We start from the raw sequence: 17,630 nt of genomic DNA, 5'->3' as shown, positions 1-17,630 counted from the left end.
TTTCTCTGGACTGGCCATTACCAAATCCTGCAACCCTTCTTCATAGGTTTTAGTCTCCAGGACTTTAACCATCTTAGTTGCTATCTTCTCTGTACTTTTTCCAAAGTCTCAACATCTTTTTTGTAATATGGTGACCAAAACTGGATGCAGCATTCCAGGTGTGGCCTTACTAAGGCTTTATAAAGCAGTACTAAAACTTCACATGATTTTGATTCTTTGCCTCTTGTTTACACCACCAAAGATTGTATTAGCTTTTCTGGCTGCTGCTGCACATGGCTGGCTCATAGTTAAGGGGTCGTCCATTAGGACTCCAAGGTCCCTCTCATAGTGACTGTTGAAGTTGAAGTCCACAAGTCATCAAAGGGCCAAGTTTGAAGACCCCTGCTCTAAAGGCAGCAATGGCATATTAGGAAATAAAATAGGCCCTGTGGTTTGAGGCAATTGTGAAATAAATACTGTGGCTTCAGAGCTTCTGTTGATTAATGACATGTTGATTACATGCATAAACTACCCCACCATCCTTATGGATACCAATCCTGCACAATCCCAGAGTTACGAGTCTACTCTTACTCGCAGTCATCCCTGGATGTGTATAACATTCGTTCTTGGACTAGGAAAAGAAAAACATTTTTTTTTGTTGCGAGGATTTTCCCAGAACACTTGATGTGATCTTTCCGCCTTGCGCTTTTTCTCAAAGCGTCTTCCCAAGGGCGCATTTAGAACTAAATTAAATCTAACTTTGACTCAATTAACATTTTCAATGACAATGAACACGATGTAGATTCACAGGAAGCACTTCCATTGGATTGTAAAACTGGATAAAAATTTAATAAGTCTTTATTAATAAGTGATGTCTCTCCGGACCGGTAAAGCCTAAAGCAGTCCAGCCCTCTACGCGAAGGTCTAATCTAGGTTCCCTAGATGGAGGTGGAAGAGAGTAAGAAAGAGTCTGGCACGACTTTTGCTCTAAGCGTGTTGCAAATCCAGGCTTTGCTTCTTCCTCACTACTTTATTTCGTCTAAGGAAAGGTCAGAATGAGGGCTCAAGGCAGCCTGTGACAGAAACATCCAAGGGGAAAGAGAGCTGGCCCTGACATCTGTCATCTGAAATCCCTCAGAAGAAAGAGAGATGGAGAACTAACTGATTAGTATCTCTCCTACACCGAGGAGGTAACAGGGAAAATCTGCTGCCTGGTAGTAAGGAACTGTCAGGATGAGTTTCGCGACAACCAGGAAACAAAAATGCAAGCATAATTTCCATGTCACCTCGCATAAGGGACTCTGGGAAACTTGCTCTATGGGCGGAGGACAAGTTCTTTTCCTCCAGCTGATGCCCATCAAAGCAATCCATTCGCTACTCACTTTCCTGCGACCCTGGAAAGAAACACTACCTATAGTAGAAGCTGTCGGAGATTAGCTCAGGAAGGCTTCTCAATGCCTTTTCCGCGCTCCATTCTTCTGATAAAATCTTTAGGAAATTTCCCGCTCAACTTAGGAATGTCTACGCCATCCATGCCTTCCACAGGTATCACAAAACCCATTTTAATACTACTTTAATACCACTTTACAAGGCCTTGGTAAGGCCACCCTTGGAAGTCTCCCTCCGGTTTTGGTCGCCAGGATATTAAAAAAAAAGATGTTGAGACTCTACAGAATATTTGCTCAGTATTGGAAAAAGGAAGAAACACCATCAGAGGAAGAAATAATTAAAAAAAAAAAAGTAGAATGTGCGGAAATGGACAGACTTACTACAAGGTTGACAGAAAAAGAAGAGACAGAATACTATCCGACTTGGGACTTGTTTTATCAATGACTGGAGAAAAGAATAAAGGATTAGGAATTAAATGTGTATTAGTAAATGATAAACTCAGACAACACGCTGCTGAATAAGGACTATTGAATTGTATGGAATAAATTAATTAAAAAATTACAAAAAAAAAAGAAAATACTAGACTGTGCAGAAATGGATAGACTTACACTGAAGATTAAAGAAAAAGAAGACACAGAATATTTTCAAATATGGGATATGTGTTATCAAGGGCTGGAAAAACAGGGTAGAGATTAGGAATTTAGTATGTATTATTAAATAAGACAAATGGACCCAGACATATATGATAGCAGTCTTCCAATATCTCAGGGGCTGCCCCAAAGAAGAGGGAATGAAGCTATTCTCCAAAGTACCAGAAGGCAGAACAAGAAGCAACAGATGGGAACCAATCAAGGAGAGAAGCAACCTGGAACTAAGGAGAAATTTCCTGACAGTGAGAACAATTAACCAGTGGAACAGCTTGCCTCCAGAAGTTGTGAATGTTCCAACACTGGAAGTTTTTAAGAAGAGTCTGGACAGCCATTTGTCTCCTGCCTGAGCAGAGGGTTGGACTAGAAGACCCTCCCCAGGTCCCCCCCCAACTCTGTTATTCTGTATTCTGTAAGTCTAAGCCAATTCAAATATAACCCGTTGTGTGTCCTTTCCCTCAGGATCTTGGATGCTTCTTCCTTCCCAGGACATTCACACACCAGAAAACTATGGCGGTGTGGGGGCAGCTTCATTTGACATTTTAACACGAACCCATCCAAACTGCATGCAGGAATTTGCATGCAATCTGGAATGCATATCTACACTAATTTCCTGCGTTGTTCGTCTTATTGCAATTTGCAATTTGCAACTCATTGGCACAATGTTTTTATCTGGGGGGGGGGAAACAAGATGCATAAAAATGACATGATTCCAAAATAGGGAAAAGATGTCCAGGTTTAGCAGAAATGTATACAAACTGCGTACAAATTTCTGTGCTTTGTTAAAATGCAAATTGATACCGACATCTGACTATCCGACTTAAGGCTGGGAAATTGAGCCGCTGATCAAAAACACAAGGCCCGTTTTTACACATCCTAAGTTACGGTGGTTTTCAAAATCTTGGAAAGAGTCACACGAAACTCTGAAAGTATGACTGGATCCATAGTACTTTGCTAAAACTTTGTTTTCAAGCACAGAGTAAGGCCTGAGAAAAATGGGAGAATTCTTTCCCACCATTCTTGGAAAAGAAATAACATTTCTATTTTGAAAGAGGCCCAATCCAGGCATCTGCGTGGCTTATTTTATTCTCTGCTCCCATTCTTGCAAAACCCAAACTCCGCCTGGTCACATAAGAACTGCTACAGCTTTCCCCCAAAAGTTGTTCTCTTTTTAGCATAGCATTGTACAAATGAGATTGTAAAAGCTCTGTGTGATACAAGGGGTCATAATTGGTGACTTCCGTATCGCACAGTTTCTCATCTCTGTGGGATTGAATTAATGCAGTTTTATTGTGTCACTCTGCCCTTGATTTGATTGTCTTTTCCTATTAGCTTCATTAAGAGAATGTCAGGCTAAACTAACACTAATCTTCTCCAACAGTATCTGATTGGACTGTTTCATAAAATCCGCGTTAGGAAACCAGCACTGTCTTGATTGCCAGCTCTGGTGTGGCCATGGATTAAAAACAACATCACAACTCCTTATAACATTTTCCCACAACTGTCACCTACGAGGACCCATTCTTACTGATATCCGGACAAAGCTGTGAGCTCTTTCCTTCATCTCAGGGCCTCAAAAGAAAAAGTTGGTAATCTTGCTTTTTTCAACGTGTGTCATTCCACGCCCGTTGACATTAACAAGTCAAAATTGACAGGACACAGAATGTGGCCTTTGTTACAGTGACGGTACCTTTAAGACATAAGTGGCATAAATTCTAATAATTTCATTTTTGGTCGTTGACCAGCCGCAGATAAGGTAAAGTAATATAAAACTAAAATAGAAATAAAGTGAAATTAAAAAAAAGGTTTCTTGCCTGAGCAAGGGGTTGGACTAGAAGACCTCTAAGATCCCTTCCAACTCTGTTATTGTTATTGTCATAAACTGGACTAGAACTAAGGACTAGGGGGGACATGATAGCAGTCTTCCAATATTTGAGGGGCTGCCCCAAAGAAGAGGGAGTCAAGCTATTCTCCAAAGTGCCTGAAGGCAGGACAAGAAGCAACGGATGGAAACTCATCAAGGAGAGAAGCAACCTAGAACTAAGGAGAAACTTCCTGACAGTGAGAACAATTAACCAGTGGAACCACCTGCCTCCAGAAGCTGTGAATGCTCCAACACTGGAGGCTTTTAAGAAGAGACTGGACAACCAGTCTGGGTTTGGACTAGAAGACATTCAAGGCCTTTAATCCTCTTAGTTGTTCTTCTCTGCACTTTTCCCAAAGCTTCAACAACTTTTTTGTAATGCGGTGACCAAAACTGGATGCTGTATTCCTGGTGTGGCCTTACTAAAGCTTTATAAAGTGGTACTAAGACTTCACGTGATTTTGATTCTATGCCTCTGTTTATACAACCAAGGATTATATTAAACTCTTTTGGCTGCTGCCACACACGGCTGGCTCATGTTTAAGGGATTGTCCCCTAGGACTCCAAGGTCCCTCTCACAGTGACTGTTTTGGAGCCAGGTTTTGCCCAGTTTGAACCTGGACCTTTGGTTCTTCCTGCCTAGGTGTGCAAAACCTTGCTGTTTTTCCACAACCAGTTCTTTCTGACCAGCCCTAGGGACAATAATGGAAAAACCCCAGTAGTTCTCTTCATTAGACTGGAATGTGTGTGAGCATTCCTGCAGGATCAGAACCAAATTAGCCTGGAAGCAATCCCATTTTCAAGAGCAAGAGTTGTGTTTTTGCTCGCTCCGGTTTCTAAATATCATTGTTCGCAATCGTTCCTCGTTCCCCTTTAATGTGTAAAATAAAATAAAATTTTAAAAAAAGAGCCAGGGAGAGCAAAAAGAACAAGAAAAACACATTAAGCCATCTTAAAAGCAGACAGCCTTGATGGCTGCAGAGGGGTGTCTGTGACTAAAGCCAGCCTTGTAATAATATAATGATCTTTAATGAGTGTCTTGGGAAACACTACAGTCCTTGCTGGAAAGACAGACGGCATAACCGATGGAGGCCTGTTCTGACACTAATTCAGAATGATTTTCAGAACAACTGAAGAATGTGAGAAAGGTAATCTTATCCACGGATCTGACCTCACTTTGATTCCTCGTTACCGCCACTTCTAATTGCCCAGCCCGGCTGCATTTTCACATATGCTTGTATTTTAATAATAATAAAAAAAGTCCAAATCTCACCACCGCCTCTTTGCGTGAAGCAGCCTTCGTCAAGATGGGCTATTTCACTGGAAGGAAAATATCAATTTCCCTTGAAGCCCTGCCACGGAGATTTTGTGTGTGTGTGTGTGTGTATGTGTATGTGTAGCTGTGGGTGTCTTCATGGGGAGATGCAGAGATTTACATGACCACTATTAACCGGCTAACCCTGGTTTACAAAGAGCAGGCTTGGTCTGGAAGCCTGCATTGTTTCTTATTAAGCTATCAAAGCTGAGCGATCTCACACGGAGCAGAATTAAATCTGGTTTTGCCTGACGAGGCAATGATGGGTGGAAGGTGTGTAGGGTAAGAGGAGGGAGAAAAAAAAACCCTAAATCCCTTCCAAGCTCTTATTCTGGCTTTTATGTTTGACTGCAGTGTGTGGCTAACGTGCTTTTCAAAAGCAGAACTTTAGAGGTGTGGCAGAAATTATGTCTCAAACTTTTTTTTTCCTCTCCCCATTTGGTTAAGCTGTTCCTTCCTTGCCTCGAAAACTACAGATCGAAATGAAAATAGCCAACGGTCCATGTTATGCCTTTTCCTCTTTGTGGGACCAATAGAGCAATGAGTAGAAAATGCATCAGGCCATATTTATAGGGCTGGCTGTTATGAACCTCATTATTATGGACTTGGCAGAATTTCATAGAATAACAGAACTGGAAGGGACTTTGGAGGTCTTCTAGTCTAACCCCCTGCTCAAGCAGGAGACCCTATATACCATTCCAGACAAATAGCTGTCCAGTCTCTTCTCAAAAACCTCCAGTGATGGAGCACCCACAACTTCTGAAGGCAACCTCAGTTCCTCTGCTTAATTGTCCTCACTGTTAGGAAGTTTCTGCTTAATTCCAGGTTGCTTCTCTCCTTGATGAGTTTCCATCCGTTGCTTCTTGTCCTGAACTCAGATGTTTTGGAGAATAGCTTGACTCCCTCTTCTTTGTGACAAGAAAGATGGACTCTGGAATGGGGCAACTTGTCACGTCCAACTTGCCATGGCCAACTCGCCATGGCCAATTCGCCACAGTCAACTCATTGTCCTCACTGTTAGGAAGTTTCTGCTTAATTCCAGGTTGCCTCTCTCCTTGGTTAGTTTCCATCCATTGTTTCTTGTTCTGCCCTCAGGTGCTTTGGAAAATAGGTTGATCCCCTCGTCTTTGTAGGAGCCCCTCAAATATTGGACATTAGACTAGACATACCCAATTCCTGCAACCGTTCTTCATATGTTTTCGCCTCCGGTTCCCTGATCATTTTTGCTGCTCTTTTCTGCACTCTTTCTCGATATCTTTTTTACACCATGGTGACCAAAAGTGGGTGCAGTATTCCAAGTGTGGCTGTACTAAGGGTTTGCAAAGTGGTACTAATACTCTTGATTCTGTCCCTTTGTTAATGCAGCTTAGGACTGCTGCAAAATTAGCCTAGGACTAATTTGGTTTTAAAAGCTTTGCATTAATGGGGTGTGTGGCAACTCACCACAGCCAACTCACCGTGGGACAAGAATTACACGATTATGGAAGAAATGGTGGAGCAGAATCGTTAAAGAAAGGATGAAAAAGGAGAGACAGAATGAAACATGAATGACAAAAAAAATTTCTGTTTTTAAATAATTAAATTGAATTGTTAAATTGTTAAACTTGGCTGTGGTGAGTTGTCCCATTCCAGCATTAATGTAGATTTTTTTGCAAAAAATTCACACATATTTTAATTTAAAGAAACTATTTGGTACCATTGTAGCAATTCTAGTGAATGGGCATTTTATGAGTGCAGTTATTAAGAAACCACACAAGGGAAGCTGTGATGAACTTTTTCCTCCATTAAGACGATCAGGCTCCATTGTGATTAATCTCCAGACCAACATATTGGCCAAATAAAGAGAGAAGTCAAGGGGGGCAGAGAGAAAGTAGGAAACAACCCCTATTTTCGCAAGAATTAAAAGGAATCTGAACACAAGCACAACTCTTACAATGTATGAAAACTAATCAAGGAGAGAAGCAACCTGGAATTAAGGAGAAACTTCCTAACAGTGAGGACAATTAACCAGTGGAACAGCTTGCCACCAGAAATCGTGGGCGCTCCATCACTGGAGGTTTTTAAGAAGAGACTGGACAGCCACTTGTCCGAAATGGTATAGGTTTCCCTGTTTGAGTGGGAGGCTGGACTAGAAGACCTCCAAGGTCCCTTCCAGCTCTATTCTATTCTCTCAAAAGACCAAGTCTGTTCGTTTGTTTTCCAGAAATCAGCAAAAATGCCGGAAATCAGCAAGAAACATTACAAATCATGGCCCCCTGACTTCAGGACTCCCGGCATAAAAATGACCCAGCTCTCTTGGAGAATAAATACTGAATAAAATGAATCAACTTCACACAACGAAAGCTAACACAGCCTGCATATAGTAGAGGTGTGCAAACTCATTCGATTTGTTTTGAATGTTTGAATTGATGCGAAAAGGAGATCTGATGTAAACCTTTAAATTCATCTGCTGGATTAGTACATGCAAATTGGCACATGTAGGATGCCTCCAAATTGATTCGGCGGGGTTCAACTGAATCCATCAATGTGATTTGTCAAATCGATGGATTTTTTTTTTTTTTGAAGGAATGAATGAATCAATTTGGAGTGTCTAAACCTACTGTGGAGTTTGACAGTTCTGGATCACTTTAGACCCTGCAATTCCTATCATAATGAGGCTTTACTAATTGTGGCGGCTGGCTGGCATGGGAAACCAGAACGAAACACACAGTTTTTGAGACAGTGGCTTATTGATTGGCAAAATAATAGAGATGGAAATACATTTGCACCGACAAGAATTGTGCAGACAGGACAATGTCAGTGACAGCCGCCAACTACGAATGGATATCGACAATGCATATAACAATAGTCAAATTATATTACTTAGTTCAGATGAAAGATGAACTCATTTGCACATCGGCAGAAAGAAGTTACACGGATAAACAATTTTTGTGCTACACACAGCATGAATTACACTGAATTTGCCTAAAACGCTCTCTAAACCACGATCTACTGCAAAAGCCTGGGAACATAATTTTCCCCCCTACAGCTAATAGTAAAGCACTGAACAACCATTATACTGAGCATATTAATTAAAAAGCAAAATTGCGCAAAATTGCACCGAGATGCTCATTTTCTCTCCGAAAAGCTCGCAGGTAGAGCAATTAAAAACACAATTGCATTTGTTATGAGAGAGAGAGAGAGACAGAGAGAGAGAGAGAGAGAGAGAGAGAGAGAATACACTGAAAGATATGGAAATATAGGATGGCATAAATTAAAACAGCCACCAGAACCAAACTCCACAGGCCATTTGAAACCCTCACTTCCCCACCCACGGAAACAACAGAGCCACAACGGACAGCACAAGACAGCGGTGAAGCCACAGGCACCACAAACATGGAACAAGGCGTGCTAGGTGTTCAAACTTACAGGCACGTAAAGTGGTGGAGCAATCACTAACAGAGACGGAAGGAAGTGGGAAGGCTCTCTCAAGGGTGTCCATCTTACAATGCACACGGTCTGACTTGCGTGTGCGGTCATGCACAGAGTAGCCACAATCAAAACAACATGCCAGTTTGAGTCTCTCGTACGTGGACATCTTGGCTATAACCATGGTTGAATGGGAGGAGAGGAAGAGGACCAGGTTAATGGAAGGCTAGATAGAACAATGCAGCTGGGAGGTCATGTAAGGGAGACAATGTAAGGGCGACAATCTTGACTCATAGGAAAATAGCATTCTGTTTATTAATCACATCACATCAGTTCTGGGGAAAATTACCCATTGTTTTTAATGTTCTTTTTTTTTTCCCCATGGGACACCTGAAGATGCTTTTTCAAGAGGCAACTGGAATTCCTTGTTTTTCTTCGGAGACGTTTCGCTTCTCATCCCAGAAGCTTCTTCAGCTCTGACCGGATGGTGGGCAAGGGAAAGATTTATACCCCTGCAAATCTTTCCCTTCCCCACCATCCGGTCGGAGCTGAAGAAGCTTCTTTGGATGAGAGGCGAGACGTCTTCAAAGCGAAAAACAAGAGAGTCCAGTTGCCTCCTGAAAAAAAGCATCTTTGGGATAACTATGACCTGGATGACGGAGGATCTCTATAGACATTTCCATACCGCGGTTCAAAGCTATAACTCTTGTGTCCCCATTCAAGGTTTTTGCAGAGTATTAAGAAATAAAATTAGAAGAAAACAGCCATTCTATTTTAAAGACGGCTGGTACAAAATACACTGCTTGTTTAAATTTTTGGTGGCTTTTTTGAGCTACCAGTAAAAGAGAATATTTGCACCTCAGGGTTGAACTGTGGGGTCCTTGGTGCTCTCTGAGCTTGGTGGTTTCCTTGAGGATGTTCCAGAATCCACCTAGGTAGCATCTTCATTGCTAGGAGGGAGCAGAGAGCAAACCCCACTCCCTTCTAGCTCTGATAATGTTGCCTAGTTTGGTAATGAAACGTCTGCAAGAAAACAAGCAAGCTCAGAGAACACCAAGGACCCCACAATCCTCCTCCTCCTCCTCCTCCTCCTCCTCCTCTTCTTCTCCATAAACACCCACTCTCTTCTGGCACTGATAATGTTATCCAATTGGGTAAAGAAACGTCTGCAAGAAAACAACCAAGCTCAGAGAGCACCAAGGACCCCACTGTTTTTGAGCTAGGTTTGATCTAGCTTTTTTCTTCTTCCCCAGAATGATACATCTCTTTGAAATTGTAGCTTAATTTAATATAAATGTAGTGTATCTTGGGAAATGAAGCTGATTTGTTCAGATAAGAGGTCCTGCTACTAACAATAGATAAGCACAGCTTGCAATAGTGGCGAATATCTATAGCTCGGGTGTAGGAGGAGGGTGAAGGTGCGTTCTCCGAGTTTGTGGGTTGGTTTCTGAACGTTTCATTACCAGGCTAGGTAACATCTTCAGAGGAGTTTAGGAGGTGTCAGTGTCTTTCTGTTTATAAGGGCTTCATAAGGGTGTGGGTGTGTGGGCCTTATAAAGGTGTGGGTATGTCGAGTGAGGGACTGTGATGGGTCTTGTGATGGGTCAGGTGTGAGTTATCAGTGGGAGGCTTGGGATGGGTCTTGTGATGGGGAGATTGGATCAGATCAGGGCCATTGGGAGGTGAATTGCTGGTTGGGGGGAAAGGGGGATTGCGCGGGATGGCTGAGGTCGGTGCTGTCTCTGGTTGGCTGTGCGGTTGATTCGGATTATTCTGAGGGGTTCGTCGGCTGGTTGTGGGTCAATGTGTCTGTCAGTGGAATTGCTTGTGGAGTGCCAGGCTTCAATGAATTCACAACCATAGCGTGTGGTAGCGTGGCAGAAGGTTTTTGGTGTATGTGCCAATCGAACTGGTGCCATTTGGTGTTGGTGTGGGTAGAGATTAAGGATCTGGGATCGTGGCATTTGACTGCCGGTCAGTGTTTGTGGATCCTGGTTTTTAATTGATGTGATGTACATGTCAATTAAAATAGCATAAGTATAGCATTTAAAGACTGTTCAGCTAGAAGTTATCGCCAGAATGCACCACATATGGATCCAGTGAAACCCGATCAAACAATGATCAATTTCCAGTATTTTCAACAAATATGTGTAGAATTCATCTTTGAACCACCGTAATAAAAAGTCAGTTTGAAAGTCCATCAAAGCATTTATTCCCTTTTTCAGGCAGTTGACTGAGATCTATGCAAACTGACCCGTTTGTCAACCTCAGTGCTTCTAGGTTTATGAATTTCCAACGGGCTGTTTCTGTAAAAACCGATTTTGCCCAATTCCTCTTGAGGCGGTTTCATTCACAAATACCACTACCCAAGTGAAACATCCAATTGTTGTGGCCCTGGCCCGTATTTATTAATCATCACTTAGCACAAACTCATTCAATTTAACAGTTTGGAAACAAATTGTGGCGGCCCGCCCACCCACCCCCAAACCCCCCATCCCCATGAACCGGAAAAGCAAATGAGATTTTTTAAAAAAGTAAAAGAATAAATAAAATTGTCTTATAACCTTAGACAGAAACAATCACAACTCCACCTTTTAATTTAAAACGGTTCCCTTGCGGCTTTGCTGTTTTCTGCTTTTTCTTTTCAAAGTGAGACAAGAGAAAATAAATCTTCTCCCAACAGTTCAAAGGCCTTGGTTGACTTGCCACTTACAGTATATTTGTCAACCAAGGGAGAATATCCTAGTAAAACAGGTATCAAGGTGGATGAATGATCTTCCCTTCCTCTGCAAATTTTCTTGTGTTTTCTGGGCCTCTTAGCATTCACTTTGAGTTATCTCGCAGCTGTTAAAATTTGTCAACATATAACATCAGCCTCGGTCAAAACACCATAGATCATTCTCCTTGGATGGGTTTTTGGAAGAAAAACAGAATTCTGCTATGGGATTTTTTATTTTTTATTTTGGAACAGGTTATATACTACTATGAAACGATTCAGCTCTCAGTTTGCTATTTTTGTTGGCTTCCTCTTTTTAAGTCTCCTAACAATGTTCTAAACAAACCTTTTGCATGTTTCTATTTAAATTTTTTGAGCTTTAAAAAGGAGAAAAAAAAGAAAAACTTTCTTCTTTTGGCCCAAAGCTGCTTTTTTTCAAGAGGCAATTGGATTGTCTTTGTTTTTCTTTGAAGACGTTTCGTTTCTCATCCAAGAAGCTTCTTCAGTTCTTCTACAAAAGCTTCTTGGAGGAGAAGCAAAATGTCTTCAAGGAGAAACAAAGAAAAAACAAGTTGCCTCTTGAAAAAACACCTTTGGGACAACCAAGACCTGGATGACTGAGAGTCTCCCTAGAAATTGATTCTTTTTTTTTTTTTTTTTTTTTGCTTTTCGATAAAGGAACAACCAATAAAATTGGTCTAAAACCAGCCCGGTTCTTTAACCAGCCCGGACTGGTTAAAGAAAAATTAAAGTTCCTTAACTGCAATATAAAGTTCATTTTCAGATCTTCCTATTAATGAAAGACTGCAGCAAAACCCAGGGATGCACCAGCTGTATTAATATTGTTGTGCTGTTGGCTTGGCAAACTGACACCCATTTTCATTTCTATCTAAATTGTGTTTTATCCAAAGGCAATAATAAAATAAGAGACAAGAGAGCAAAAACGCTTAAGAACCATTTTCTTCAACCACAATTTTTTTTGCTCTTTTTTCACACCGGGAATTGATGCAACCAATGCATTTCAGGGACCGTTTTTAATTATTAATATCGGTGATTCTGAAGGCCACACGTCAATCTAGGGTTCTCCATGTTCACATGCAGGAAACAATTTGAATGTTGATAATCAAGATCTTATAAGAACTGGCTACGGGGAGGCAGTTGCAGATCAGAAAATCAGGGTTTTTTTTTCACCGAAAACATGCATATCCTTCTTTCTTCTGATACGGAGTGGTTTTGCACTCGCCCCAAGCAGAAACAGGCAAAAATAAATATTTCTCAACGCACCCAAACATGGATCAAGATGAAGTGTCAAGAAGGAAGGGAAAGTGAGCAGACCGAAGAGAAGATGGGAGGTTAAAAGATTGTGCAGCCAGACACATACTGCTTCCCATTAAACCGTCATAAACGTTAATTAAATGTGGCAATCAGCAGCGAGAAAGGAGTCCGTTCTGTATGTTTTCATTAGTGTTTGTGTCTTGGCGCCTTAATGTTCAAGGAACACCATCTATTCTGGAAGTCCACATTTGGAAAAGACATTCTGGGTGCCAGACGTTACTCTACTGTAAATCTGACAAATAAAAGCAAGTGGAAACAAAGCCACCTCCTTTGATTCTAAACACTCTTCTTTTTTCTGTTACCACTTTGTCTTAAAGTCTATTTTTTCCTGTGTTTTAGCCATCAATGGGAAGAAAAATGGAGTGCTGAGGGCCTCCAGTGGTTTATCGTCAAACAGCAGCTGGTTAAAGACAGACTCAACCTCTGTCGGATGTGGGGGGAGGAGGGTCTCCTGCTTGAGCAAGGGTTGGACTAGAAGACCTCCAAGGTCCTTTCCAACTTTGTTAGGAGGAGGAAGAGGAAGAGGAGGAGGAGGAGGAGGAGAAGGAGGAGGAGGGGAGAGTCACCTGCTTGAGCAAGGGTTGGACTAGAAGACCTCCAAGGTCCTTTCCAATTTTGTTAGGAGGAGGAGGAGGAAAGAGTCTCCTGCTTGAGCAAGGGTTGGACTAGAAGACCTCCAAGATCCCTTCCAACTCTTATTCGGAGGAGGAGGAGGAGGAGAGGAGGAGGGTCTCCTGCTTGAGCAAGGATTGGATTAGAAGACCTCGAAGGCACCTTCCAATTCTGCTAGGGGGAGGAAGAGGAGGAGGAGGAGGAGGAGAGAAGGGTCTCTTACTTGAGTAAGGGGTTGGACTAGAAGACCTCCAAGGTCCTTTCCAACTCTGGGAGGAGCAGGAGGAGGAGAATTGAGATGGATATAGTGCAATTTCAGTTCAACTCCAAGAGCAGAAGGTAAATGTCAATACAGGGAAATTAAAGTCACACAAGGGAACAGCAGCATTACAGGAACAATTACATTGATTTAATATTCTGTCTGGGATGCTGGTTAAGTGCGCCAATTTAAAGAACAGCTCAGGGTTACCCAACAGTCCAATTTTATGTTTTTTTTAATATAGCAGTGTGTCTTAAACATATTATTGTTGTTGTTGTTGTTGTTGTTGTTAATATTAATATTAATCATCGCACAATCAGCCAGATCTTTAGACTGGATTTGGCATTTTGTCTACCTATTGAGTCCTTACCCAGGACCTGGGATAGGCAGATGTGGATGTTTGATGGTACTATTACTATTATTATTATTATTATTATTATTATTATTATTATTATTATTATTATTATTATTGATCATCGCACAGTCAGCCAGATGTTCAGACTGGATTTGGCGTTTTGTCTACCTATCGAGTCCTTACCCAGGACCTGGGATAGGCAGATGTGGATGTTTGATGGTATTGATATCGTCACAGGATGGAAGCAGTTCCTAGTAAGGCCGCCTTTTGCAATTGACTAATAGCAAATTTGTCAATGCCAATGGTGTTCAAGTGGTGCTCCAGTTGTTTTGTGATTGCACCCAAGGAGCCTATTACTACTACTACTACTACTACTACTACTACTACTACTACTACTACTGCTACCATTATTATCATCATCACGATCATCATCATCATCATCTCTACCAGCTATTCTAAACCAAGGAGGCAAATGTGATCACTTCCTAGAAGAGGAGCTGAGATGGAGGGGGGTCAAGTAGGGCATCGCTAACAAACAGTCCCTTATGAAAACACCAAGTCACATAAAATGAATTTCAGGGCTGTGTAAAGAGTTGAGGAACTCCTGGATGAAACCAAAGTTATCTTGACCACATCTAAAGTTCTTCTTGAATCTCATGGCCTCAGATGGCTTGACAGCCCAATGCTGAATGGCCTGCAAAGTTTACACCCAGGTTTTAAATTATACATCGGTGCCCTAATCCACATGCATTGACAGACAGAAAAGTTCAACGTAAAATTGATTCGCTGCTCCTGTACGCTTGAGCTGTATCACCCTTTAGGATAAAATTTGGTTGCGTGTTCACATTGGCCCGGATCAAAAATCACAGGTACGTTTAATCCAATTTCAGCGATAAATTTGGTATTTCCCTTCATTATATACCTCCCGAAAAACAGATTTTCTATGTGAAACCCAAGAAATCCTTTCGCTTTGCTCTGTGACTCTCATAATATGTCCTTTGATCATTAGACCTGTTTAGTTTAGTGGTTCAAGTAGCCAGGCTAGAAATGGCGAGTTGTGACTGTTTTTCAAACTTATGACTGCTGGCGGCATCCCCCACGGAGTCACGTGGTCGAAATTCAGAGGATTGCCACCTTGCGTTTGTTTATGATGGTTGCCGTGTCCAACAAAGTCAACTGGGAAGCCAGACTGACTTTTACAATTGTGTTACTAACTTAATAGTGGCAGTGGTTCGTTTAACAACTGTGGTGAGAAAGGTCGTAAAAATAGGGCAAAGCCCACTTAAATTTTGGGTTCGTAAGTTGTGATCGTAAGTCGAGGATTATCTATATTCTTAGAACAATTTTTGTTGCATCACTTAGAACAGGGGTGTCAAACTGCCAGCCCGCGGGCTGGTTTCATCATACCGGAGCTGCGCCCACCCCATTGCCGGCAATGGCAAAAAAGCTCCAATACGTCATGCGACGTCACGTGATGTCGCAAGTTTGATATGCCTGGCTTAGAATAATCATCCCAGGGGTTTCCCAGCCGGAGAAAATTACTGGTTTATACTGTAGTCCTTGCTTCTATCATCTCTATCATTTTAGTCCCTCGTCCAACCATTAAAGCAGCTGGTAAACAAACAAACAAACAAACAAGACGATTTCCTAACTGTCAATCGATTCGGTCGAGATGCTGTAACATTCTGATTTTCAGTGATGAAAATACGGTTGATTGGAAGGGGACAAACAGGAGAAAAGAGAGGGACGAAACCAAAAGGAAACGAAGAAATATTGCTGGGTTTTTTTTTTTCAAGGTTGCTCCAGCTTACATGGGCATAAAACATAACGGGGATAGGAGACGCCACTGCTTCATGCAACATAAAATAAAAAGAAGAAAACAAATGAATATCCTCCACTGGAAGAAAGACAGATCAGACTGCACTCTGGGCTACAAGGAACCCATTGTTACTCACAATAGATCACTATCAGTGTGTAGTTAAAATATAGTATGGGCCGTGTTCCAAGGCAGCAAGAGAAAAAATAAATAAATCATAACATTGTCAATAATCATCTGTTCAGGCAAATCTTTTTTGTAAATATCAGTGTACACACGGACTATTATCTTGTAGCTGCAATCTTGCAAAGGAGAAAGGATCCCAGCTGGAAACAAAATGATTTAATACAAGGATGAAAGGAATGAGTAAGCACAGCATTTCAGCTGGAACGTTCATCTCCAATGGTTGTGTCCAAAATTTTAGAACTGTAATTCAGCTACATAAACTCGAATCAATTAACGATGAATCTTGCCGTGCTCAATCAATGGGGATCAGCGCACAAATACAACAATGGTTTTGTTAAAAACTTTCTTTAAAGAGTTTCATAGATTTGGGGGGGAGGATCATGCATGCTTATTTTGGGGGGGGCAGGTATCTCCCTCCTGTCAGAAACACCCTTTCTAACATGGAACTTGTTGCTTTACTAAAAAATGATGTTACTGAGCGGCACACTAAGGCTGAAACCAAACAATTTCCAGTGAATTAATTCAGTAACTCAACTGACTAAAATGTTAACAAAAGTACATTTGGTTAATTGCAATGTGTACGCAGAGCTAAATCTTTTTTTTTCTTCCTCTTTCATTCCAATTTAAATTAAAATTAGAAAATTAGGAATCAAAATAAGATCCAAAACCAGACACATCACACATCACAGCCTTCTACAATATGGATCTTTGTGCAAGAAATTCATTTCCAACCAACACAGATTCTCTAATTACCCTTGGTTTTGTGACGCTTCAGAGCTGTTTGCTGAATTATTAATATTTGGCTTAACAGGTTTGGACAAATAGCTATGTAGGTCAGACGTACTTGGACACCCTGACAATACCAAAGCTAATATTCAGAAACATCTGAAGGGACGTAAAACCTCAGATGCATTATTAAAGAACGTGGCTTTCAACTAGTCCAGGAAGCGGCGTGCAATTAATGCCAAAATAATTATATGAATTTTTCCCGCAAAGAAGATGTTCTTTTGCATTTCATTCACCTGTTTACAAAACTTTGCTCTCCGGCCTTCGTTTTCTCTTGAGTTTCTAGGTTTTACTGGGATACTTGTTAGCAAATCTGGGTGGGGTGGGGTGGGGGCAGGAGTATAACATTCTTCTAAATCAGTGTTTCCCAAACTTGACAATTTTAAGGCATGTGGACTTCAACTCCCAGAATTCCACAGAATTCTGGGAGTTGAAGTCCACATGCCTTAAAATTGTCAAGTTTGGGAAACACTGCTCTAAATGAAGCCTTTGGTTTATGCAAGAAATCTAGTGGCTTAAATCAAGCATATTTCGATCAGTTTTCATGACTGCGTGCAGCTTCTTGGTACCACTGAAATTGTCCATTAATTCTTATGAAATGGAACTGATGGTTATTTTCCGAATCTAGTCATACCCCTCAAAGCGCAAAGGGGCAACTCACTGCAGCCAACTTGCCCATTTGCCACAGCTAACTCACTTCAACCAACCCTCCACGACTGATTCGCTACGGGACAACTTGCCACGGTCACCTCTCCGCGGGGACAATTCGCCGCGGAACCATTCCCCAATTCCATTTAATTGTTTAAACTAACTGATTATTTTAATTGTTGTCATTTGGATTTTGTTTTGTCTCCCCCTTGGCCTCCTTCCTTCGGTGATCACATTTCTTCGGTATTAGCGCAACTCTTGTTGAGCGGCAAATTGTCCCGTGACAAATTGGCCAAGATAATTTGTCCCACGGGG

The 17,630-nt window shown here is 41.5% G+C and overlaps 1 protein-coding gene across 6 annotated transcripts in view; it reads right to left on the bottom strand.

The window, feature by feature from the left end:
- LOC120310651 (calcium-activated potassium channel subunit alpha-1) overlaps window positions 1-17,630 on the bottom strand; it is a 251,828-nt gene that overhangs the window by 84,351 nt on the left and 149,847 nt on the right. For 4 of the 6 annotated variants that reach the window (XM_039349290.1, XM_039349291.1, XM_039349292.1 and 1 more), the window contains 2 exons: window positions 15,835-15,843; window positions 8,603-8,776 (listed from right to left, as the gene is read on the bottom strand). The exons of 1 other annotated variant lie outside the window; for it this stretch is intronic. In XM_039349290.1, coding sequence (XP_039205224.1) covers window positions 8,603-8,776; window positions 15,835-15,843 — 183 coding nt within the window. The remainder of the gene's footprint in view (window positions 1-8,602; window positions 8,777-15,834; window positions 15,844-17,630) is intronic. One more of the 6 variants, XM_039349289.1, reaches the window with a different exon arrangement.

The sequence above is a fragment of the Crotalus tigris genome, unplaced genomic scaffold, assembly GCF_016545835.1.
Source record: "Crotalus tigris isolate CLP2741 ecotype Arizona unplaced genomic scaffold, ASM1654583v1 scf7180000018252.723642, whole genome shotgun sequence".
Lineage (NCBI taxonomy): Eukaryota > Metazoa > Chordata > Lepidosauria > Squamata > Viperidae > Crotalus > Crotalus tigris.
The sequence above is the reverse complement of the archived record's forward strand: the minus strand, read 5'-3'. Positions and strand labels throughout refer to the sequence as shown.